General features: G+C 44.8%; 1 protein-coding gene across 1 annotated transcript in view; it reads left to right on the top strand.

Annotated features, from left to right (window-relative positions):
• Positions 1-24,796, top strand: part of LOC103747645 (collectin-11) — a 120,117-nt gene that overhangs the window by 93,203 nt on the left and 2,118 nt on the right. The window contains exons 7-15 of the mRNA XM_008850157.2: positions 1,016-1,110; positions 3,538-3,588; positions 8,596-8,683; positions 9,788-9,913; positions 11,313-11,392; positions 12,505-12,637; positions 19,410-19,565; positions 19,943-20,016; positions 22,474-22,582. Of these exons, the coding sequence (XP_008848379.2) occupies positions 1,016-1,110; positions 3,538-3,588; positions 8,596-8,683; positions 9,788-9,913; positions 11,313-11,392; positions 12,505-12,637; positions 19,410-19,565; positions 19,943-20,016; positions 22,474-22,582 (912 nt within the window). The remainder of the gene's footprint in view (positions 1-1,015; positions 1,111-3,537; positions 3,589-8,595; positions 8,684-9,787; positions 9,914-11,312; positions 11,393-12,504; positions 12,638-19,409; positions 19,566-19,942; positions 20,017-22,473; positions 22,583-24,796) is intronic.

Below are 24,796 nucleotides of genomic sequence, written 5' to 3'. Positions count from 1 at the left end.
GGGAATACATGTATACATATAAAATAAAATAAAATAAAAAAGAGCTTTGTTATAAACTATATTTCTGCTTTTTCAAAAATATTTTATATTTTAAATATAATATATAATATAAATGTATTTTGATGCTATTCAGACTCCTTCCTCCCTATCCCCACTTCACTACCCACCCACTTCATGTTCTCTGTTGTCTTTTTTTAAGGCCTATCAAGCCTAATCTGCATTCCCCAAGGGCTCTTGGGTGTTAGTCTATCCCTTGGAGACTGATCAACCTGACAGGTGTCACAAGTAAGGTAAAATGACTCTCCCTCGCTCAGCATCTATCAGTTGCCAATAGATCCTTAGCTAGGGCTGGGGCTTCCTACCCACCTCCCCATCCATGCTGGACCCCTATCTGGCTTGAGTTTGCACAGGTCTTACACATGCTATCGTAAATGTTGTGGGTTCATATGTGCAGCTATCCTGTGGTGTCCAGACATCAGTTTCCTTGTAGTCATCTAACCTCTGACTCTTACAATCTTTCCACCCTCTCTTCCACAATGATCCCTGGGCCTCGGGAGGAGAGGGTGTGCCTCATGGTGGAGCACTCACATAGGCACATCTCCCTGCTCCCTTGCCTGATTGCTCTAGGGGTATTTTTTGAATATACCCAAAGAGAAAATCAAGTTGTTTTTTTAAAAAAAAAATTAAAAATTAAAGTAACCGCTCCTTTTTAGGCAGTTAAAACACAACCTGGCCTTGTGTGGCTGTGGGGTTTAGGATCTGTGTATAAGTGGCCATTTATTCTTGTGTATCTCAGAAGGAAGCTCTTCTCTCATTTCCTGCCCATCTTGGTGTTTTTTACACAAAGTTGGCTCTTGGTTTAGCCTCACTAAGGTGACAAGTGTCCAGTCCTGTCATTGCCTCACCTTTGAGTGCCTCCAAGCATGATTTTGGGGACCTGGATGGCCTCATTACTCATGCAGTCCCTGCCACCTGCCGTCCCCTTGCTGACCTGGCCTGCCTTTCCTGCTTCTAGGAAGCATGACTGACATTCCCAAGGAGGGAAAACTGACCAGGTTTTTGGACTTCACCCAGCTGATCGACATGGCCTCTGAGTGCGTGGGAGGAAAGGTGAGCTGGGCTCAGGACAGGAACACCGTGTTAGGTTCCAACTCCACTTACATTGGTCCCAGTTGGGTAGCCGAGGAGGCCCAGCACTGCCAGGGTTCCCAAGAGCTGACCCGAAATCCTGGCAATTCTGAGTAAGAGCAGCAACAGTGTGTGTGTGTGTGTGTGTGTGTGTGTGTGTGTGTGTGTGTGTGAGAGAGAGAGAGAGAGAGAGAGAGAGAGGATGAGAGAGAGCTTGTATACACGTGTGTACAGGTACATGCACTTATATGTGCATATACAGGGGCCAAACGAGGATGTCAGGTGTCTCCTCTACCACACTTTACTTACTCCCTTGAGACAGGGTCTCTCTCTGAACTTGGAACTTGACATTTTTCAGCTTTGCTCACAGTCAGTGAGCCCCAGTTATCCCGTCTTTGCAGCTCCAACACTGGGGTTATTGGACCACACGGCCACACCCAGCTATTTATGTGCGTGTTGGAGATTTGAACTCAGGTCCTCATGCTTGTGCGGGAAGCATTCTTACCCATGAGTCATCTCCTGCATCCTCCAATTTTTAAAAAGACGTTTTGTACTTATAAAAGGTTCACTATTCCTCTGTGTTTTTTTTTTAAATTTTTTTTTAATTTTTATGTTTTTAGAGAATGGAACAGTGATTTTTAACTCTTCCACATTCTTCTCCACAAACCAGTTCCAAAGACCCAAGAACTACATGGTCAGGTTTATCGTAGCAACAGCCCTATTTCTGGCCACTGAGTATTTTGTATTAATTACTTTTCTAGTTGCTGTGAGCAAATATATGACAAGAAACAATCTAAGGAAGGAAAGATTTATTCTGCTTTACAGTTCTGTGGGGATACAGCTCCCATCATGGCATGGAAGGAAAGCAGCGGGAGCATTGCGTCTTCAGTCAGGGAGCAGGGAGATGGATGCGGGTGCTACGCTTTTTCTCTGTCTCAGAATTTATTTTATTTATTTATTTGTTTATCTTTTTATTTATGTATTTGTCTCTCTGTGTGTGACATGTGTATGCAGCTACTTGAGGAGGCCAAAAGAGGCCATCAGATCCCAGGGAACTAGAGTTACAGGTGGTTTAAGCTGCCTCATGTGGATACAGGGAGCCAAACTCAGGTCCTCTGGAAGAGCAGCAAGTGCTCTTAACCGCAGAGCCATCGCTCCAGCCCTTATGTTCTCCTTGTTTATGCAGTGACCAACAACATGCTTTGCTCAGGGAAAATGTAGTTTACTCCTGTTTACTGATGTGCAATTAGTAACACCCTGCCTCACTCAGAAACAGGCTGCTTTGGTGGGTACATTACAGGATAGTTTCCTGTAGGACCACTTTCGTGGGCCATGTGGAGGGAGAGCAGTGACCACAGGTGTGACTCAGCACTAGTTTGTTTGTTTGTTTGTTTATTTATTTATTTATTTATTTATCTGTGTGTGTGTCTGTGCATGTGTGTGTGTGTGTGTCTGTGTGTGTGTGTGTGTGTGCACGCAGAGGCCAGAGGAGGGCATCTTGTATCTTCCTCTGTCATTCTCCACCTCATTTCTTCTGAGACATTGTCTCTTACTGAACCTGAACTTGGAGCTCACATTTTTTTTTTTTTTGCCCCTCCAGTGCTGGGGTTACAGGTGTGCATGCGGCCACATCTGAGTTTTATTTTTTAAAACTTAAAAAAATTTCTTATTTAGGTGTCTATGTGTGTTTCTTTGAGTATATGCCATGTGTATGGGTACTACAAAGGCCAGAAGAGGGCATCAGATTCCCTGGAGCTGGAGTTACAGGCAGTTGTTAGCTGCCCCATGTGGGTGCTGAGACTGGAATTCTGGAACTGTGGATCTCTGGAAGAGCAGCAAAAGAGCCATCTCTCTAGCCCCCATACCTGTTTTCTACATGGTGCTAGGGATCCAAAGGCCCTCATGCTTGTATGACAAGCCCCCTGAGCCATCTCCTCAGCCAGTCAGTCCCAAATCCTCTCCCTAACCAGACCCATTCCATGTCCCAGTCTTTCCCATTTCCCCTCCCAGCAAGCCCCCTCCCCACTTCCCAGTCAGCCCATCCTGCCTTTCCACACCCCAGCCAGCCCCATTCCCTTTCCTAGCCTGCCCGATCCTCCCTGGCTCTGTTTATGAAAGAGCCACAGGGCCAAGAGAAGAGAGTTGGTTTATTTTCTTCCAATGCAGTTAGCATTTCCTCATCCAGATGGTAGCAGGGATTAGGAATAAGAGGGTGGGAAGAAAAGATTCAGGGGCAGGCAGGCAAGGAGATCTAAGCAGTGGGAAAGCATATGGCCCATTGCATGTTGCCTCCTTCAGGCAATCACAGCTTCTTTTTACTGCATTCCCTAATGCTTCTCTAGGGAATGAAATAAAATGGTTTTAAATTTATGATTATTTCATCTTGACTTCTTTTTTCTCTATGTCTAGGTTTTGTTTGCGACAGATGACTTTTTTGCGCCTGCAGAAAACCTCATAAAGGTATTGTAAACTGGTATTCTATATCATGGCTTGGCATAGTGTGAGTTCTGCCACAGTGTGCATTGAAGCCTGCTTGTGCATCTTTGCTGTGTACTGGGAAATCAGCATGTTGGACCACTGGAAACTTACACAGATCAGCACAGCTCCTTCAAACATGCAGACAGTAGAGTTGGGGGAGGAAGTGAGGGCCAGATTGCTAAGTGGGAAAACACTGAGGTCCTTGAGTGTTGCTCCCATGATAGTTGTGGTTTTTGCACCCTGAGTTGGGAAGGAAACTGACACATCTTGACTTTTTGGGACACCTTCCTAACTACAAAAGTGTAGGGGCCGGGAGTGGTGGCGTGCACCTTTAATCCCAGCATTTGGGAGGCAGAGACCGGTGGATCTCTATGAGATTGAGGCCAGTCTGGTCTACACGATGAGTTCCAGGCCAGCTGGGGCTACAGTGAGACCCTGTCTCAAAAACCCAAACCAAACAAACAAAAGTGTAGGGCATCCTTGATTAAAAAGCAGACAAATAGGATGGAGGAGATGCTCAGCAGGTAAAGCACTGCTGTGCAAGCATGAGGACCTGAGTTCCATCCAGAAACCCACAATAGAAGGAATCCTGAAAGTTGTCTTCTGACTCCACATACATGCTATGGTACACACGTGTCCATATTCAAACATACTCATTACACACACACACACACACACACACACACACAATTTAAAAATAGTGGACAAATAGTGTTAGTGAGATGGGTCCTAACCTTGGTAAGGTGCTTGCTGTGCAAGCATAAGGGACCATGGTTTGGATTCTCAGCACTCACATAAAAAGCTAGGCATAGCAGTAATCCCAGTGCCAGTAGTGTGCGCACCTTCAATCACAGTACTGGGGAGGTGGAGACAGGATGGTTTCCTGAGACTTGACGGTCAGCTTTCTAGCCTAATTAGTAAACTCCAGGTTCAACGACAGACCCTGTCCCAAAAAGTAGGTGGAGGGCTGGAGAGATGGCTCAGTGGTTAAGAGCACTGGCTGCTCTTGCAGAGGACCTGGGTTCAGTTCTTAGCACCCACATGGCAGCTAACACTGTCTGTAACTTCAGTTCCAAGAGATCTGACACCCTCTTCTCACCTCCACAGGCACTGCACGACACAAGTGCACCTACCTATATGCAAGCAATCCACTCATACACATAAAATAAATAAAACATTAGAAAATAAGGTGGAGCACAATTAAGGAAGACACTTGATGTCGACCTCTGACCTCCACACACATTCACACACACACATGTGCACACACACAAACACACGCATATGTTACACATACATATGCACCCCCTCACCAAAGCAGACAAATACAGGGAAGCTCTGAGAACCCTGCTCTCTTGTTATCCATGCACACATAAAGGTCTTGAGTTGGGAGGGAACCTCAGGGGCATGTGCTCTTTGAGTATGACTGCTGTACTCTCTCCCCACAACTCTGGGTGAGGGCCTGCTGGAGAGATTGCTTACCCTGTCAGGCCAGGACCCAGCTGCATCCACAGAAAGTTGAAGCATGACCCTCTGAAGGCATTGTCCATATACAAACTTATTCTTCAAGAGAAACCAAAAATAAATGATGGGGGGAGATGTTAGTTCAGAAGCAAGAAAATGCTGAAGTTCTCATCACTTTACCATGTCTGCCTCCCCACAAGATTTCCCTGATTAGCTAGTACATAGACTTACATTGTTTGCACAGCAGGCAAACCAGTGCAGAAAATATTCATCCTGATATTTGGAGGAGGAAAGAGCACTCCCAAGTGGAAATCAATAGGGAGTCAGATAGATATCCGTCCAGACACAGATATCCCCGGGCTCCTGGAGAATGAACTGGGGTTCCATGCAGAGGCCATGGAGGCCATGTGTATGGTGGGTGCTCACAGAGTCTGGAAGGCCACACTCCACACCGAGAAGCCCAAGAGGTGAGCTTAGGTGTATGTGGGAGGGAGAGAGCAGGGCCTTATTTTTTGTATTTTACACTAGGGTGTATTCATATGCACACACAAAATGCTCACACTGGCACCCACATGTGTATATATAGTCAAATTTAAAGCACTTGGTATGCATTTTATTTCATTTTTCTTAAATTAAAAAAAAAGATAAATTGGGCATGGTGGTACACACCTTTAATCCTAGCATTTGGGGGTCAGAGGCAGGTGGATCTCTGTGAGATTAAGGCTCTTCTGGTCTACATAGCCAGTTCCAGGCCACCTGGGCTACAGGGAGACCCAGTCTCAAAAGCCAAACCAAACCAAGTAAAACAAATTACTAAAAAAAAAAAGAGTCCAGGCCTATAACTCACTTTACAGTCCGGGGGACCTGGAACTCACTTTATAGCCCAGGCTAGCTTCCAGTTTGTGGTACTCCACCTGCCTCAGCCTCCTGAGTGCTAGGATTACAGGTGTGCACTACCATGCTTGGTGCTTGTTTACACTGGAGGGAGGGTAGGAGGGAGGGAGGGAGGGAAAGAGGGAGAGAGACAAGAGAGAGAGAGAGAGAGAGAGAGAGAGAGAGAGAGGGGAGAGGGAGAAAATGAATGTGATATGATAGATGAATCTGAGTCCCCTTTTGCTCCACCAATCCCAGCCCACTCCTCCCCTCGCAGAGAACACTGTGCTGTACAGTGGTCAGTGTTCTACGTCAGAGCACTACATGCAGGATTCTTAAATAGTAAACATGTGCTCCCACAGCTGGGAGGCTGGACATCCAAGACCAAGGCCGGCAGGGCTGCTGCCTGTGAGGGTCGCTTCCTATGGCTGTTCCTGAGTCCTCACAGGTACAGGGCAGAGAGAGACCATGCCCAGGTCGTCTACAAGGCCCAGTTCTGTCGTGAGGGTTTCTGTCATTCAGCTTTCTGTTCTATATTGAGTACCAGAGATGAATCAGCTTATAAAGAGGAAAGGTTATTTTGGCTGCTGGTTATAGATTTCTCACTCATGTCTGATTGGCCTGTTGCTTTGGGCTCGTGGTGTCACAGAACATCATGGTAGGAGTGTGGGGTGGAGGCCTGCTTACCTGATGGCTACCAAGGAAGAAAAGAGGAAAGGCCTGGGCCTCACTATCTCCAATCACCAGAAAACCTCCCTTTAAGCACCTCCTCTGACATTTTCACAGCCTCACAATATGGAAAGCTGAGGACTAAGCCTTTGTTTAACAAATGGGCCTTTGGTGGCATTTAACACTCAAACTATAACAGGTTCTGCCCTTGTGGCCTAATCTCCCACAAACCCCTACATCCTCACACTATTTCCGGTGGGTGGCAGGCTTCAACATTCAGTCCATAGCAGAAATTTCCCCTCATGTATCTTACGCTTTAAAACATATCCCAATCCCAAGTGTCTGACATGCGTTTTATATTTTTAAGTCTATGTTTTTGTTATAAAGTACCTGACATCTTGCACCATGCTCTAAATGACAGAGCTCCACATATGGTCTCTGCAAACCCAGATTCTCCTCTTCATGGCTGAGTAATAAGCGCACTGTCACAATCATTCTGTCTCCTGTCCACGCACATTTGGTGGCTCACATTCAAGGCTGTGCCCACTGCTGTAGGGCAGACCTCAGGGCTAGGAGTGTGCTCCAGGGTTGGCCCAGGATTTTCTCCTTTTTTCAAGGTTGTAATTGTCACTCTTTCTGCACAATGCTTTTTTCTCCTGTCACACATTAAGTGACGCAGTTCTCCAGCTTTCCATATGCCTCTCTCTGCTGCAGGAACACATGAAGCTGACTCGCTTGCCACCAAACCTAAATCTAATGCCAAGAGTTAGAGGCCTGGAGGCTGAGGGGTTATGTTTCCCCTTTCTTCCTACTGGTTCTGAAGAGGGTGGTATAGTTCCTGATGAGTGAGGAAGGGCTGGGTGTGGGTGTCTTAAGATGTGGCTTGTTCAGGCTTCACCAAGAGATGCTTGGGGCTAGAATGTCTCTTTTAGATTTCCTCAAAATCTGGAATCTTTGCATATACTTCACCGGTCAGTGAATCTCAACCTCAAAACTCCAAGTCTGGCCCAGGCAGGGTGCTCCATGCTTATGTTCGTAACACTCAGGAGATGGAGGCAGGAGCATCAAGAGTTCCAGGCCAGCCTTGGATACGTGAGACCCTGTCTCAACAACTATAATAACAGCATCACAAATACCCTAAGTCTGAAGTGTGAGGACTTTGGAGAATTTTCAGATCAGGGATGCCTTGTCTATGGTCAGGCAAACCTGGGCACTTCTTATGTGGCCTGGCATACCTCAATGCCCATGATGGCCTTGGTTGGGAGACAGCACTGAAGTCATCTGCTTTTGACAGATGAGGCAAATCGAGGTCTAGGGGTGAGCCTACTCCATAGCCCCTTGCTTGGGAGCTGGAGGAACAGTGCATGATGGGTTCCTGTTTGTGCTAGATTAGTGTCACAGGCCATGGCCACACATGCCCAGCTCGTGTCAGGCCAGGGTTCTTATCGCCTTGCTGTGGAATTTTTCATAAGCAGTCATGTAAGTTCCTCTTTGCACCCCACTTGGTGTATCAAGGGATGCGTTCCCAGGCACGGCCACTCACCAAGCACCAAGGGTTGTTTATGTGTTATTTCAACATCACCCCACCCCACCAAGGCGTTGTGGTTATTCTGGTTCTCAAAGGGGAAACAGTTTGCTCAGGGCTCATCTTAAAGGTCTGCACCAACATCGTTGCCATTAGGAGTGCTTTCAAGGTCTGTGTTGCTTAGGAAAAGTAACTAACCCATCTCATTTCCCCCAGTGCCCACCTAGACACAGCAGAGTGGCAGCATTTGGGGGGATCTATAGAGTCCATGGGTTATAATCTAACTCACTGCCAATAGTGGTTCTGTCTTAGATGATACAAAATATGGAGGTGCCCACTGGTCTAGGTGGGAGCTGGACATGAAAGTGGGTGGATGTTTCCAGTGTGTCCTTGTTTGCTTTCCCCATCAATCTCTTTGGGACAAAACCTAGTATTAATGATCACCTTGTGCATCTTCCTAGAGTGACAGCCCGAACTTTAAGGAACACGAATATACCGAGTTTGGGAGATGGATGGATGGATGGGAGACCAGACGGAAAAGGATTCCAGGTATGAAGAGGATGACTGTTTATTTCACACTGCAAAGTTGTGGCAGCTTCCGCTGGAGATGTAGCTCAGTTCTTGGGGAGCTTGCTTAACCACACATGAAGCCCTGGATTTGAACTCCAGCACCACATAAACCAGGAGTGGTGGGGCATGCATGTAACTCCAGCATTCAGAAGGGGGTGGCAGGAAGATCAGAAGTTCAAGGTCATCATTGGCTATCTTGAAAGTTTGAGGCCAGACTGGTCTACATGACCGCTGGAGATGTAGCTCAGTTCTTGGGGAGCTTGCTTAACCACACATGAAGCCCTGGATTTGAACTCCAGCACCACATAAACCAGGAGTGGTGGGGCATGCATGTAACTCCAGCATTCAGAAGGGGGTGGCAGGAAGATCAGAAGTTCAAGGTCATCATTGGCTATCTTGAAAGTTTGAGGCCAGACTGGTCTACATGACTGTATCTCGAGAGAGAGAGAGAGAGAGAGAGAGAGAGAGAGAGAGAAGAGAAGAGAGGAGAGAGAGAGAGGAAGAGAGACAGAGACAGAGACAGACTGAGAGCCTACTGTCTATTTGGACTTGATTTTTTTTTTCTTTTTGAGACAAGGTCTCCCTATAGCTACAGCTGGCCTGGAACTCACTATGTAGACCAGGCTGGCCTTGATCTCACAGAGATCCACCTGCTTCTGCCTCCCTAGTGCTGGGATTAAAGGCATGTGCTACCATGCCTGGCCCTGATTTTGGTTTTTTATTTCTACAGTATCCAAGCTTTATTAGATTCTAATGGGTCAGGACATTTTAAGGCCAATTTATTGTTGACTGTAAATAACTCTGACTTGCACTATGACATACTGATTCTGAAGTCTTGGTATTCTGGGGCATGGGTAGGGTGGGGGGTTGTGGGGAGCTCTGAGATAGTGGGGAGAAGGCTTGCAGGAGAGCCAGGCTGGAGGGATCTCCACACCTCAATGGCCACATTGAAGCATTGAGCTCACAGTGCTCTTGTCATCCCCATGGGACCTCATGGATGTTCTTATTCCCCTATGGGCCCCCATGGTTGCTCTCATCCTCACTATGGGACTTCATGGGTACTCTTGTGATCCTGCTGCCTAGGTCACGACTGGTGCATCATCCAGCTGGGGATCCAGGGCATTATCCATGGTATCGATGTGGACATCTCTTACTTCTCAGGAAACTATGCTCCTCGCGTGTCGATCCAAGCAGCAAATTTGAGTGAAGGTATGCAGGAGCAGCTGTCCCCAGAGAAGAGTATGGGATGGGAGGTTCCTCTGGTTCAGTCTGATGGTGAATCTTCTATAAGAACCAGATAGGTCAGCGCTGTCTGAGGCTGCTGGGCTGTGACGAGGCCTTAGAACTAGGAATCCCAAACGGCTGTCCTGAGGCCTTTAAACATTTATTTTTATTTGATGTGTTTGAGTGTTTTGTTTGCATGTATGTTTGTGTACCATGAACGTGCATGGTGGAAGAGGGCATCAGAGCCCTTAGAACTGGAGTGATAGGCGATTGGGAACTGCCATGTGGGTGCTGGGAACAGAATCTGGGTCCTCCTTAATGGAAGCAAGTGCTCTTAACCTCTGAGCCATCTTTCTAGCCCCTGCCCTGAGATGTTCAATTTCCAACTTAATGATGTTTGCTGATCCAGTACAGTGGTCACCATTCCCACAATGCTCAGTTTTGCAGAGGCATATATGCTTGTGTGCTGGTGGGAGGCTTGGGTGAGCTGGTTGCTGGGGAAGGTGGGAGGAGTGGATTGTGCCTTGGAGGATTTGGTGGGGGGAGCCAGGTCAGGTCTGGATACCTCCAGGTCAGCAGCTCCAGCCTACTTCCAGCTACCTAGGGGCCCCTAAAGTGCAGCAACTATGGAGTTCTGGGGCAGGGCCCCCCTCTTCTCCAGGATCACTACATTTTGGGAGTTATTGAGTCTTCATAATTTAGAGCCCTTTCATTTATTGGCATTATCAGATATTGACATTTGAATGGTTTAGGAAGTATACACAGTCATATGTACACACACATACATGTGTAGGGTGTCTAAATCATGTTACAGGACACATGATACTGAAAGTCCCATGTGTGCAGTACCACATGAGGCTCTGAAGAGTGAGTGGGCCCTGCTCTCCACAGATGGCTGGGCTCCTGGGAAGTTAGTGATGATCTGAGAGACGGGACTCCACACACAGGAGCTGGCCAGTGATACATGGATGACAAGTGAGAACTGCTGTCCATGGGCACTGCTGTTTCTGAGCTGGCCGAGTTCTAGTTCTAAGGCAGCCATGGGGAGGGGGATGGGGGGCATGGTGGGGTTTCTGGAACTGACCTTGTCATAGTCTCAAGTGTGATCAATTTGTGGACTTTGGCCTAACTTGAAATGACAGGTACTATTTTGAGAAGCTAATATGGTGTCAGGGTATTACACACCACCCTTTGAAGTCAGTCAGAATATTTCAGACTGAGCAATGTCAGTAGGAATGCCTGTACTCTGATCACCTGATTCTGTGACTTAAGCAACGATGTCCTCAGTGCTGTGCGCAGATGAAAATTGCCACACGCACCCCTGAGAGAGAGAGTTGGTTCTCTTTGCTTCTCAACCCTGATCCTGCACGGTTGTTCTGACCAGATAAAGTGGGAGAAGTCCCACCCAGAGGAGTCAGGACAGGAGCTGCAGCGACACCTGAGGAGTTTGCAGTTATTGCCAAGGTAAGACATTGGGTCTGTGCTCCAAGACCCTAAAGAGTCAGTCACAGGCCTGGCTATGAGACGTCATTGACAAGGGCTACCCACCTGGCATCTGCACCTCTTCCACCTACACTGTGACTTGCAGAGCCTTCCTTGTGGTCCATGGCCCTCTGTGTGGGGGAATGGCCTGGCACAAAACATCTTCACGGGTCTGTGGGCACTGCATGTGGCTGTGTACCGCTGCTGGCCCTACAGACTTGGGGAAACTCACCCTTTACCTCCCACAGCAACATGATAAAGTGACTTTCATCTGCTGAACTTAATAAGATAAACAACAAGGCTTGTGTTTGGCATGTTCCTGTTGTGTTAAGTTTATCTGGTAGTTTACGTGTGCTGTGTTACAAATATGTTGACCTGTGGCAGACAGGAAGGAAGTGATAGCAAAGAATGGGCTGGTTTTCTGAGAAGGGCTGAGCTAGGGAGAGTTGTTGCCAGGCTCAGCCAACCCGTCTCCCTGGACCTCAAACCCTGCCCATGGGAACAGTCCTGGCTTTTATCTGAGTGCCCTCACCACCACCCCTGCTTCTTCTAAGAATCAAGAAGACAGCGGAAAGACATCCTGTCCTTCAGTCACAAGCCTCGCCCATCCATCACCTAATTGTTATTTTGATTAGTGTGGGGGAAAAAAATCCCCAACTAGGCCTCTATTCTGTTTTTTTCAAATAGCATTTTTACTTATTAAAATTTCCATACATTTAATAAAGTATTTTGATCAGATCCAGCCACTGTTATATCCTGCCCACTCCCCCGCAGTGTTCCTTACCCCGTCTCCCTCTCAATTTCATGTCATCTTTTTTCTTATGTTATTAATAACCCTGAGTCCAGTCAGTGCTTCCAATATATGCTTGAGAGTGGGACCATCCACGGTACATTGCATCCTAGCAGTGGCCATATCCCCAAAGGAGAGTGACTCTATTGTGTTTAAACTGATCACTATTACTCTTTTCAGTAAAGTGTTCCATTCAGCAACCATCATTCATTTTTACTCCAATATGTCTTCCCTTAGTCCTTCCTTAACATGAGAGTGAATTGCTCTCAAGAGCCAATGCTGACATTTCTGTATTCATTGCTAGCTAAAATCCAACACCTGGGATTACCTGGTTCCCATGTCAGAGCTTAAACTAGGAAACGCTGACTCCAGCCACAACTATTTTCTTGTCAATTCCCAGCAGAGATGGACTCACGTAAGACTCAACATTTTCCCAGGTATGTGTGACAGGGACTTTCTTCTGTGGACTTTTCATCTCATGTTGTTGTGTTAATAAAATACAAGACGAACTGGCCTTCCTGGTACTTGAGTTTGGGGAATTTTAGGATTGTGACTCCCAAGAAGCTTCTTACTATGCTCACTAATAGGGAGCTGACAAGAATTATCAGCTTAAAATGTGTTGGAAATTAGTTGCTCAAATTTGATGTTAACAGTATTGTTAACATTTGACGTAGTAGCCACCCATGACTGTGTTTTATTTTTTTTATTTATGTGTGTGTGTGTGTGTGTTTCTGATGTGTGAGTACAGTGTCAGCAGAGTCCAGAAGAGGGCATTGGATTCTACTGGAGCTGGAGTCACAGGCTGTTGTGTCACCCCATGTGGGTGCTGGCAAATTTGGCTCCTCTGCAAGAGCAGCAAGCTGAGTCAGCACTCTAGCCCTTTGTTTTTTTTTTCCCTTGTAGAAGCTGTAGTGTAATATATCAAAATAACACATGATTCACCTATTCGATGTGTACCATTGAAGTGACATGCAATATAGTCAATTTTAGAGCATTTTATTACCTCTAAAAGAAATTCCGTGCCTCGGGGTTGGGTATGTAGCTCAGTGGTAGAATACTTGGCTAGCAAACACAAGGCTCTGAGTTCCATTTCCAAATTGCAAAAAAAAAGCCCCAAAGCCCAAATCAAAAATCCCATGTCCTTTAGTGATCATTTCCAAAATGGCACTGTTTGTGGGTTCACCAGCCATGTATCAGGTGTTTTCCTTCTTTGCCTCCTGCCCGCCAGCACTTGGTGCCTTGTTGATCATAGTCATCTGGTGGGTGTGAAGTGATGTGATGGAGACCTTTTCATGTACTTATCGGCCATTTATGTATTTTCTTTGGAGAACTGTGATTATCATTTGTTTTCTTGGTGATAGCCATTCTCACTGGGGTGAGATGGAATCTCAAAGCAGTTTTAATTTGCATTTCCCTGAAGCTAAGCACATTGAACATTTCAAATATTTACTGGCCATTTTAATTTCTTCTTTTGAGAACTGTCTATTGATATCAGCCCATTTGTTGATTGGATGACCTGTGTCTTCTGGTGTTTAATTTTTTCTTTATATTTCTAGACATGAATCATCTATGTGATGTGTGGCTGATTTTTTTCCCATTCTGGAGGCTGCGTCTTCATCCTGGTGACTGTTTCCTTTGCTGTACAGAGGCTTTTTAACTTCATGCAATCCCATCTGTCAATTGTTGGGATTATTTCTTGTGATATTGGAGCTCTTTTCAGAAAGTCCATGCCTGTGCCTGTGTCTTGAAATGCTTCTTCTAGCAGTTTCAGGTCTTACAAGAAGGCCTTTGATCCATTTTGAATTGATTTTGGGGCAGGGTAAGAGATATGGTTCTAATTTCATTCTATTTTTCTTTTGTTTTATTTTTTGAGACAGGGTTTCCTTGTAGCCTCAGTGGGCCTGGAATGCATCATGGAGACAGGCTGGTCTCTATCTCACAGAGGTCTGCCTGCTTCCTGAGTGCTAAGCTTAAAGGCATGTGCCACCACACCTGGCTCTAATGTCATTGTTTTGCATGTGGATCTCCTGTCTTCCCAGCTCCATTTATTGAACAGGATGTCTTTTTTTCAATGTATGTTTTTAAATTTTATAAAAATTAAGTGGTTGTAGGTCTGTAGGTTTATTTCTAGGTCTCCTTTTCCATTGTCTGTTACATGTCTGTTTTTGTGTCAGTGCCATACAGTTTTTGTTACTGTGGCTCTGTAATATAATTTGAGATCAGTTATTGTGACACATCAAGAATTACTTTTAAAAAAATAATTAAAAATTATTATTTATTACTATTTATTTTATTGTTTGTGTCTGTGCATGATGTGTGCAGGGCACACAGGTGCTATGATATGTGTGTGGAGGTCAGAGGACAACTGTGGATTAGGTTTTCTCCTTCCACTTTTATATGAGTTCTAGGGATTGAACTCAGGTCACCAGGCTTATGCAGCAAGACTCTTTACCTGCTGAGCTGTCTCACTGGCCCAGCATTGTTCTTTTTGCATTCTGTAGTTTAAAATTAGCATATAAAATTCTGTAAAGAAGAGATGTGGGATTCTTGCAGTGTTACCATGCCACATTACAATTACTTGAGTAAAACAGCTTGACTCTTAACTTTAGTTTTTAAGAGTGGGTCCAGACTTGGAGGGCACCTGTTCCCCAAGATGTGTCCTGGAACTGTGTCCTCAAGTTAGGCCTTATCCACAATTTCATTCAAAACCATTTCTTCAGCTTCAATTGGGGACGTATAAGCTTGGATCCACCCTTTTTTTTTTTTTAAAAAGTATTTAAAATTTAATTTTAGTGCATTTCATATAAAACGTCTTAATCTTATTTAGAGCCCCCTTCCCTATCTGCACTCCTCTTGGCCGCCCCCACCAGATTTCATGCATTCTGTCATATATGTTAAGGCCTATCGAGTCAAGTTTGTGTCACCAGATGTCCTTCGGTGTGAGTTCATCCACTGGATGAACTGGCTAGAATCTCTAGTATCATGTTCAGTGGCATTTCCTGGTCAGCCTATCTAGTGTCACCCTCTTAAAGAAGACCAATTCACCCTCTCAACAGTAATCAGTTACCAATAGTTCCTCAGCTAAGGTTGGGGCTTTTTACCCATTTTTCTCCTTCTATGCTTTTGTCTGGTTTGCATTTGCATGGATCTTGTGCGTGCTATCACTGCTGCTTTAAGTTCATATGAGCAACAAGTTGCCAGCTGCCTGGAAAACTCTGTTTCCATGTGGTCATCCACCACCATTGGCTTTTACAGTCTTTCTGCCCCCTTTTCCAAAATGATCCTTGAGCTTTTGGTGGCAGAGGGTTAATATAAGAGTCCTATCCAGGGGCAAGCACTATGAAGTATCTAATTCTTGACATTTTGACCAGTTGTGCCACCCTTATCAGACAATCTTTCCTTTTCATTCCTAATTCTAGACTACCTCATATACACAATGTCGAGCATCCTTTCTCAAGCTTCATGTTTTCAGTGAAGATGTCTTTTAGAACTTTGATATGTTAATGGACTCAAGCACACACACATTTATTCATTATCTTTTAGAGTGGAGTAGCAAATTGAGGTTCCTAGGAAAAAGATCAGGTGCCCAGTCACAAGAGCATATGGTTCAGTAAGTTTACCGAAGTTAAGTAAAAGTCATTAGTCCAGATTAGGTCTGTTTTATAATAGCCTACAGATTCTGACAGATACTATACTGAATCTGTGGATCAATGTAGTATGTTTATGTTGCCAGTTTAACGTCGCAGCTCCCAGTGAATGGAGGAACATCTTTCACTCCTCCAGATCACCTTTAATTTCTTTCAACAATGTTTCATAATTTTCAGAGTCTAAGTTATCTATTTCTTCTGGGTGTGGTGTGGCTCACGCCTTTAATTCCAACACTCGAGAGGCAGAGGCAGGAGGATCTCTGTGAGTTCAAGGCCAGCCTGGTCTACATAGTGAGTTCCAGGCCAGTTGGAGCTACAGGGAGACCCTGTCTCAAAAAAAAGTTATCCATTTCTTTTGCTAAGGAAATCTTGTATCCTATAAACTTGCTGAATTCATTTGTGAGTATTGATGTTTTTTAACTGGACCAGTTAGAATCCTCTATGTACCAAATCATGTCATATCTTCTTTTCAAATTGGGTTTTGTATTTCCCCCACACCTCCTTTGCCCTGGCTAGAATCTCTAGTATCATGTTCAGTGGCATTGCCAAGAGCCAATACCCATATCCGATCTCTACATTGCCACCTATAGTCTTCATAGATGCCTTTCCTGGGTGATGAAAGTTCCCTCCATTCCTGTTTGCTGTGTTTTTATCATGAAATGGTTTTATCATGAAATGCTTTTCCTACATCTATTGAGACATTATGTGGTTTTGGGCTTCCACACTATTGCTATGGTACTAAGTTTAGTCGACATTCATTTTTAAAATACTTATTTAATATTTTTATTTTATGTGTATGAGTGTATTGTTTGCATGTAGGTAGGTGCACCCATGTTGTGCAATGCTCTTGGAGGTCAGAAGAGGGTGTTGGATTTCCTGGAACTGGATTTACAGACAGTAGTTAGTTGCCGTGTGGGTGCTGGGAATTGAACCGGGTCCTCTGCAAGAGCAGTCAGTGCTTCTAACTGCTGAGCTTTCTCTCCAGACCCCTGGTCTACATTCTTAAGTGTTGCTTCATTTGCTGTAAGCCTGGAAGACCATATCCAGAGACTTGAAGTGCCTCCTCCCACCTCCTACCTACCTCCCTGCCCCCTGCCATGGGCTTCACTGGGGAGCTGGGCAGCAGAGTTCTACATGCTGACCTGAGCTGCGGGCCCTTTAGTTTTCTCTGAGGATGTCTCTGACAGTCATGCTCTGGAGAAGACACCAACATGGGAAAGACCTGAGCATGTGTTTTCAGTGGTGACTAACTGACACCACCAGTCCTGAAACCAGCATAAGTAGGTGAGTGGGCAGAGTCAGGAGAGCAGAAGACCCTTCCCTTACTTGTTAATTTAGCAAGCACTATGATATATCCACTTTCAGCTAGACACTGAGTCTTTCCAGAACACTTGTAGGGCAGAGCTAAGAGACAGTAGTTGTCATGATAACAGGGCTGTGTGGCTGGCTGACTGACTGTTGGCATATGGTGTAGCTCACCAAACCTCATGGAGTGGAGGTGAGGCTCAGGGACTGTGTACTGTTGGGTCAGCAGAGTCCTTGAATGTGTGGAGTAAAAAGACAACTGAAAAAATAGAAGTATTTAGGGAGAGCCATAAGAAATTTATATTAAGCCAGGCTTGGTGGCACACGCCTTCAATTTCAACACTCCAGAGGCAGAGGCAGGTGGATCTCTGTGAGTTCAAGGCCAGCTTTGTCTACATAGTGAGCTCCAGGTCAGCTGGGGTTACAGGGAGACCCTGTCTCAAAAAGACCAAGAAAAAAATTTATATTAAACTGTTTTTACATTTATTTGTTGTATGTGTATATGGTGTGTGTGTGTGTGTGTGTGTGTGTGTGTGTGTGTGTAGTATAGGTGTGCCTATGTATGTGCGATGGTGTGGGTGTGGAAGTCAGAGGACAAGTTGGGGGTTCTGAGGACTGAGCTTAAATCATCAGCCTTGGCAGAAAGCACCTTTACCCTCTGAGTTATCTTGCCAGCCCCAATAAATGTCTATTTTTGATATTCCTAAATAGCAGCTTCATGTGTTCAATCCAATTTGTACAAGGTTTAGAAGCTGGAGGAGGGTCTCTGACATTTCATAGTGCAAGCCCTGCCTTGCTGGGTTAGCTCAATTGACCATCATCCACTGCAAGGTGAAGGCCGGCACTGCCTGTATGGAGGTTTCTTTGCTGAATATTTAATCGCAATACTGAATACTCTAAGATGATTCTACCTGGGGTCCAATTTTGAAAAGAACAGGAAATGCTAACAAGCCAGGATGCTATCACAGACCCAGAGGATGAAGAGGCGCTTCTGAGATTCCTTGATCATTTTAAGTGTGAGGCTGGAAATTAACTCCATAAAGAAAAACGGTACCTTTTAATGTATAAAAATTGGCAGATAAATATCTTCTACAGCACTAAAATGAAACACAGCAAGGTAGCACAACAGTGGCATTCCCCTCTTGGTCCAGCCCTTGCTGGATTACTGTGTCCTTCTAGGATTTTAAGCCAGTGAGGTCTGGTTGTATAGGTTGAAAATAGCAAGGGATCCATTTTTATATCAGAATATTTTCAGATCACTCCGTTTCACCATTTTTTTTCCCCATGGGGCTTCATTTTAGTAGAATGCTCTGATTAAACAATTTTGAGCTTCTCTGAAAATAAAAAAACAAAAAACTGCTTGACCTTCACCTTCCAGAAAGCCAAATGCAGGCAGAGGAAAGGCTCCATTTGTGAGGCTCAAGGACTGGGAGTGAACCTGGGCTGTGTTGCTCTGTGTGCCGGATGTTAGACTGTGGCTTTTCTCAGTCACAGTTCGAATTTCCAAAGATTGTCTGCTGTTGTCTCGACTCTACTGCTGAGCAGTGTGGTGTGAGTCTATGTACATCATAGTGGTTCTCATTTCTGACACCAAACTTTAAAAAATACTTTATTTTTATATTTTCTTTGTTTTTATTTTTTGTGTATGAGTATATTGCCTGCATGTATGTAAGTGCACCCATGTTGTGCAGTGCCCACAGAGGTCAGAAGAGGGTATCAGATCCCCTGGAATTGGAGTTATGGACAGTTGTTAGCCAACATGTGGGTGCTGGGATTCGAACCTGGGTCTTCTGCAAGAGCAGCCAGTGCTCTTGACCTCTGAGCCATCTCTCCAGCCCCCTTATTTATTGTGTGTGCCTATATGTATGTATGTACACATGTGTGTGAGGGTCCGAGGAGGCCAGAAGAGGGCACCAGATCCCTTGGAGCAGGGAGCTAGGATAAAATTTACCTGGTAAGACAGGCAGGGGCTGAGGGGCAGGGAGGAGAAGCATGCAGAGGGAAGGAAGACCTTTACAGAACCATGACACTTGAGAACTGACAGTAGTCCTGGAGATTTGAGAAGGTTGTTCAGGTACAAGGCAGTGTCCAGGGCAAGGGCCCAGGGCAATTGACTTGCTGTGTTTAATGAACATAAAATGGCAGGTATTATAAGCCTAGCAGGTGAGGAGGTAGGCCAAGGCTGGTGGGCCCCAGAGTTCACGACACCTCAGCAGCCAGGTCTCCAAACAGTAATGTAGGCACCTTTCCTTTTCAGATGGTGGCATTGCACGCCTTAGAGTGTACGGCACTGGACAGAAAGACTGGACTGCATCAGACTCCAAAGAACCTATAGACCTGGCAGCCATTGCTTTTGGGGGAGTTTGTGTAGGATTTAGTAATGCCCACTTTGGGCATCCAAACAACATGATAGGTAAGAGGGTGTTCCAGGAGCCCAGGCTCATGTGGAAGTGTAGGCACCAGCATCACAAGCCGGACACGGCCATAATAATGCCAGAGGAGGGGCCATTTGGAGCTTGGGGACAATTTGACATCTTTATGACATGGAGTGGTCCTGGACTAGTTATGGTCCTTCTTAATTTTGACCTAAGTATGTATTATAAAGGAGAAATAAAATTAGTTAATCCTGTGGCTGTGAATTCACTGAAATATCAACTCTACTGAAAGTAATTTCAATGTAGTGATGCTTCGGAAAATGAGATGTGAAATTTAATGGCACCAGCCACCCATCCCTGCATTTGAATTAGATCACAGGTCGCACCTTTAACCCTGGCTATTTATTTCTTGTAGGTGTCGGCAAGCCCAAGTCCATGGCAGATGGCTGGGAAACTGCAAGAAGGCTGGACAGGCCCCCGGTGTTAGAAGTAAGACTTGTGACAACTATAGTTTCAATTTTTTCTAGAAAGTATTAAAAAAATTTCTTTCATTTTATATCAAGAAAATTTTGCTTCATTAGAAAATTTCTTGAGCCAGGTGTGGTGATATATGCCTGTAATCCCAGCCTGGGGAGGTGGAGGCAGGAGGATCAGTAGTTCAAAGTCTTTCCTGGCTACTGTGCTGGTTAGTTTTAACTATCAACTTGACCCAACCTAGAATCACTTTGGAAGACAGTCCTAATGATGGATTTTCTAGACCAGGTTGGCCTGTGAGCACATCTGTGGGGGATTGTTTTATTAACTGATGTAGGGAGACCTCAGCCCACTTGTAGGTAGCACTGTTCCCTGGCTTTGGGCCCTGGACTTCATAAGCGTAGAGAAGCTAGCAGAGTACTAAGCTAGCAGGCCTCATGGGTGCATGGGTACATTTGTTACCCTCTGTGGATGTGATGTGTCTAACTGTTTAAGTTCCTGCCTTGACTTCCTGACACGATGGATGTAACCTGGAATTGTGTGCCAATAAACCCTTTCTTCCCCTCTGTTATGTTTTGTCAGAATATTTGTCACAGCAGCAGAAATGAAACTAGGACAGCTCTGTAGGGAGCTCTGGGCCAACCTGGGCTACATAAGTGCCTGTCTCAAAGAACAAAGCAACCCCCCTACCAAGTCTTGGTCTAAGTGTTTATTACCGTCCTCCACATTTTCAAACTTCCATTATGTTCCCACCGTCTTTCCTGGTATAGCATTACACTAAATTTTACCAGAATGCTTGTTTTCACAGTGGCGCCAGTCAAGTTTTGGAACATTCTATTTTTTCACTAAAGAAAATAATCTATAGTTTAATTTTTCTTTTTTTATTATAACATTTAACTGTATTATAAACATATATATTTTTGGCATATGTGTATGTGTTTGTGTGTGTGTGTGTGTGTGTGTGTGTGTGTGTGTGTGTGTGTGACAGTGTGTGAGTGTGTGTGGAGGTCAAAGGATAACTTGTAGGAGCAGGTTTCCTCTTTCCATGTGAGGTACAAGTTCTGGTGCCAGGAAAGGAGGAAGGTCACAAGAGGCCGGGCAGCTTAAGAGAATGGGGGAGTTGAGGGCAGGAAAGACATATGCCATTCATCGCCATACAGGCTGCTAGGCAGGCGGGTAATGGCAGGTACTTACTTAGGCACATGTCAGCACACATGGACCACACACAAGTAGGTATAGACAAACATACAGACCTAAACACAGGCCATAAGGAGGGAGGCACACAGGCCTACAGATAAACATACACAAGCTGGTAAAGGTGAAAGCTCAGGCCTTGGACTTCAAGGCCATCTTTATACAGAATTATAGAAAAGTGGCATTCTGCTAAAAAATAGTTACATAGCAAATTATATCACTGTGTATTTTGGGGTCCCCAGACATCTGGTGTCAGCCATTTTGTGCTGACTCATTGCCTCCCATGTCCAGTGTCAGTCACGTTTTACCTGACTCATGTTGCATATCAATATCAGTGCCATGTTGTCTAAACCTAAACTGGCCCTTATGACATTTTGTTCCCAATAACCTTAGGGTCAATATGAAACATTAAAGGGATAAGAGGCAAGCGGGTAATTTACACAAAAAGTAATTACACATCAGGTCATAGGAACTTTGTGTATACACACACACACACACACACACACACACAAAATCTCATGTGCCCAGGCTGACCTTGAACTCTCTATTTATGTGTTGGTCAAAATAAGAAGTATCATAGGCTCAAGTATTTGAACATTTGGCCCCCAGTTGGTTGTGCTCTTTGGGTAGGGTCATGGAATTTTTTTTTTTTTTTTTTTTTGGTGTTTTTGAGACAGGTTCTCCCTGTAGTCCCAGCTGACCTGGAACTCACTATGTAGGCGAGGCTGGCCTTGAACTGACAGAGATCTTCCTGCCTCTGCCTCCCGAGTGCTGGGATTAAAGGCTTTTGCCACCATGCCTGACTGGGTCATGGAATCTTTAGGAGCTGTGGCCTGGGTAAAGGAAGTTTGTCATGGGGGGCAGGCTTTGATAGTTTAGGGCCTTGTCCCACGTTCAATCTCTCTGCTTCTTGTGAGTGAAGATGTGGGTGCTCAACTTTTTGCTCCAACTGCCTCCTGCCAAACCTCTCCTGCCACGATGGGCTCTTATCCTCTGGACTCCTAAGCCCAGCAAACCCTTCTATAAGTTGCCTTGGTCATGGTGTTTTATCATTGCCACAGAAAATGTAGCTGAGGATGACCTTGAACTCCTGACTCTCCTGTTTCTATCTCCCAAGTGCTGAGATTACAGATGTGTAATACCACATTGCACCTGGCTTTTTTTTTTTTTAGTAAGAAATAAAAGAACACAATCTGAAATGCCAGCTTCCTTCTCCTGCTAGTGTGTAGGATGACTTTCTCCAATTCAAGTTGGCTTATGTGTTTTATTTTAACTCAGAATGATGAGAACGGCCTTCTCCAGGTCCCTGGTTGTGAGTGGGCAGTGTTCCGATTGGCACACCCTGGAGTCATCACTCAAATAGAAATTGATACAAAATACTTTAAGGGTAAGTTGTCAGGCCATAGGAAGAGCCTTACAGTTGGTGTGTTCACTGTTTACACGTTCTGTGGGAATGGGCTGGAGGTGTTGGTCTTCCCACTCAGCCATGTGGTTTTGAGTAGGTTGCTTTAATTCTGCATTCTATTATCTCTTTTAAGAAACCCAGTGTTGGCTGGGTGACTCTGAAGCCATCTGAGAGTCCAGTCAGCTGGAGGCTTCACATCCAAGGTGCAAAGAGCTTGTGAGAAAAGCCAGGACAGAAGGGCTCTTGTTAGGGAGTGGTCTGTGCCTGTGGGCTGGGGACTCTCTTCTCCAGGTTTTGTTTAAGACAGTGACCATCTACAGTTTTGCATAACTGTTCAATTCCAGTAGTGAAAAGAATTTGGACAAGCATCCCAGATAGTCTATATTTGTTTTCTTATGAAGTATATACATGGTCCATTATATTAAGAAAATTCAAGAGTCTACTGGTCAGTATGTAGTTGTTAAGTGATATAAATATTGGATTGGGGAATCTCAATATTGTTTATCTGTCTCTCTAACATGGCAGTAGTTTCTGTTTATATTTTGGATGGTTGGGTTTTAAATTTTTTATTTTTATGTGTATGAGTGTTTTGCTGGCATGTATATTTAAATACACCTGTGGAGGCCAGAATAGGGCTTCAGATCACCTGGAACTGGAGTTAAGGATGGTTGTCAGCCACCATGTGGGAGCTGAAAACCAAACCTGGTTCTGGAAGAGCAGCCAGTGCTCTTATCCATTGAGTCATCTCCCCAGTCCTGGCTGGTTGGTTTTAAAACAATTTCCAAATTATTATGACTATTGATTAATCCTCATGAGAGGATTAAAGTATTTTTTAAAGAGCCTGGTAATTTTGGTTTACTTTTGATAGGATGCAATTTATTTATTTATTTTTATTTTTGTGTGTGGTGGATGTGTGTGCATGTGGGGGTGTGTGAGCATGAGGCCTGAGTGTGGAAAGGCCTGGTGAGATCCCTTTTTTCTCACTTCTCCCTGTGGCTGCCAAGCTCATTGCTGAGGGTCCAGTGGGATGCCAGCTCAGCTCTGCTTTTGCCCTCATGTGCTTGAATTTAATAGCACCTTTAATCCACAGATCTTTTTTTCATGATTGGTATAGGCTAACTCGTTTATTTTCATGAGAGGTACTTCAGTCAAAGCAGGCAGCAAGCAGTAACTCCTGGTAACCAGCACTCCAAACAGCAACAGGTCATGAATACAAGCTATTAGGTCCTCAGGATGTTTTAGGGACACTGTGAAGAGAGTCCCATGAGTGAGGGAGCATGACAGTATTCCTGGGGGGTTCAATAATGTGATAAATTATGCTCAGTCAGATCAAGTACCCATAGCTTAGTAAACACACACATGGACAAATGTCAGAGAAAGAGTTGGCAGCTCTGACAGTATACCTTGCACCCTGGGTTCATACATGGTTCCAAGAACAGTTCACCCTCCTGTGAGGCTACTCTCTCAGGAGATAGCCACCAGGGGGCATGCAGGAGCCTCTGCCAGTGTTCTGGATCTTCAAGTCTTGTAGTTGCTCCTCCCCTTCCTATGGATTCCTCTGACCTTTCTGAGCATGTGATTCTATGGAATTCTAAAGGGATGAGAGGCTCAGGGCTGTGTTCTCTCATCTGGAGGCCACTCAGCAATCCTGGGGTGTGGCATGTTTGACTGTTGCTCAGCACCCACTAGCGTAGCTTAGAGTTTCTTTTTATTGTTAATTACAAAAATGACCATTGAAATGGTTCCCAGTTTCATAATGATTTCAGAGGCAGCAATTAAGCTTGTGCTCTATGCTGCTTATCAAATACACCGAACTTTCAAAGTCGATTGCTGTTCATTTAAACTCAAATGCACCACCAGCTCACTAACACATGGCTGGCTGCTGCTCATTCTTCCGAATGGCACCCATGCCTGTCCTTTTCTTCTTCTCCCACCTATATTTTTGCTTAGACAGAACTCTGATTTGTTTTCGATTTTTTTTTAATTGTTGCAGTGCTGGGAATTGAACTTGGGGTCTCACACATGCTAGGCAAATGCTCTACCACTGGTACCACTGAGCTATATTCCTAGCCCACTGCTGTATTTTGGTCTTAGAAATGCATGTGACAACGTCTCAATGTCAAGAGCCCTGGAATGAATTTTTCTGTATGAAACTGTGTGTTTTGACAATGAAGTGGAGATCTTTTTTAAACGTTG

This window comes from Nannospalax galili, unplaced genomic scaffold (genome assembly GCF_000622305.1).
Source record: "Nannospalax galili isolate Female #2095 unplaced genomic scaffold, S.galili_v1.0 scaffold100, whole genome shotgun sequence".
NCBI classification, from domain to species: Eukaryota; Metazoa; Chordata; class Mammalia; order Rodentia; family Spalacidae; genus Nannospalax; species Nannospalax galili.
This window is presented reverse-complemented; position numbering and strand designations above follow the sequence as displayed.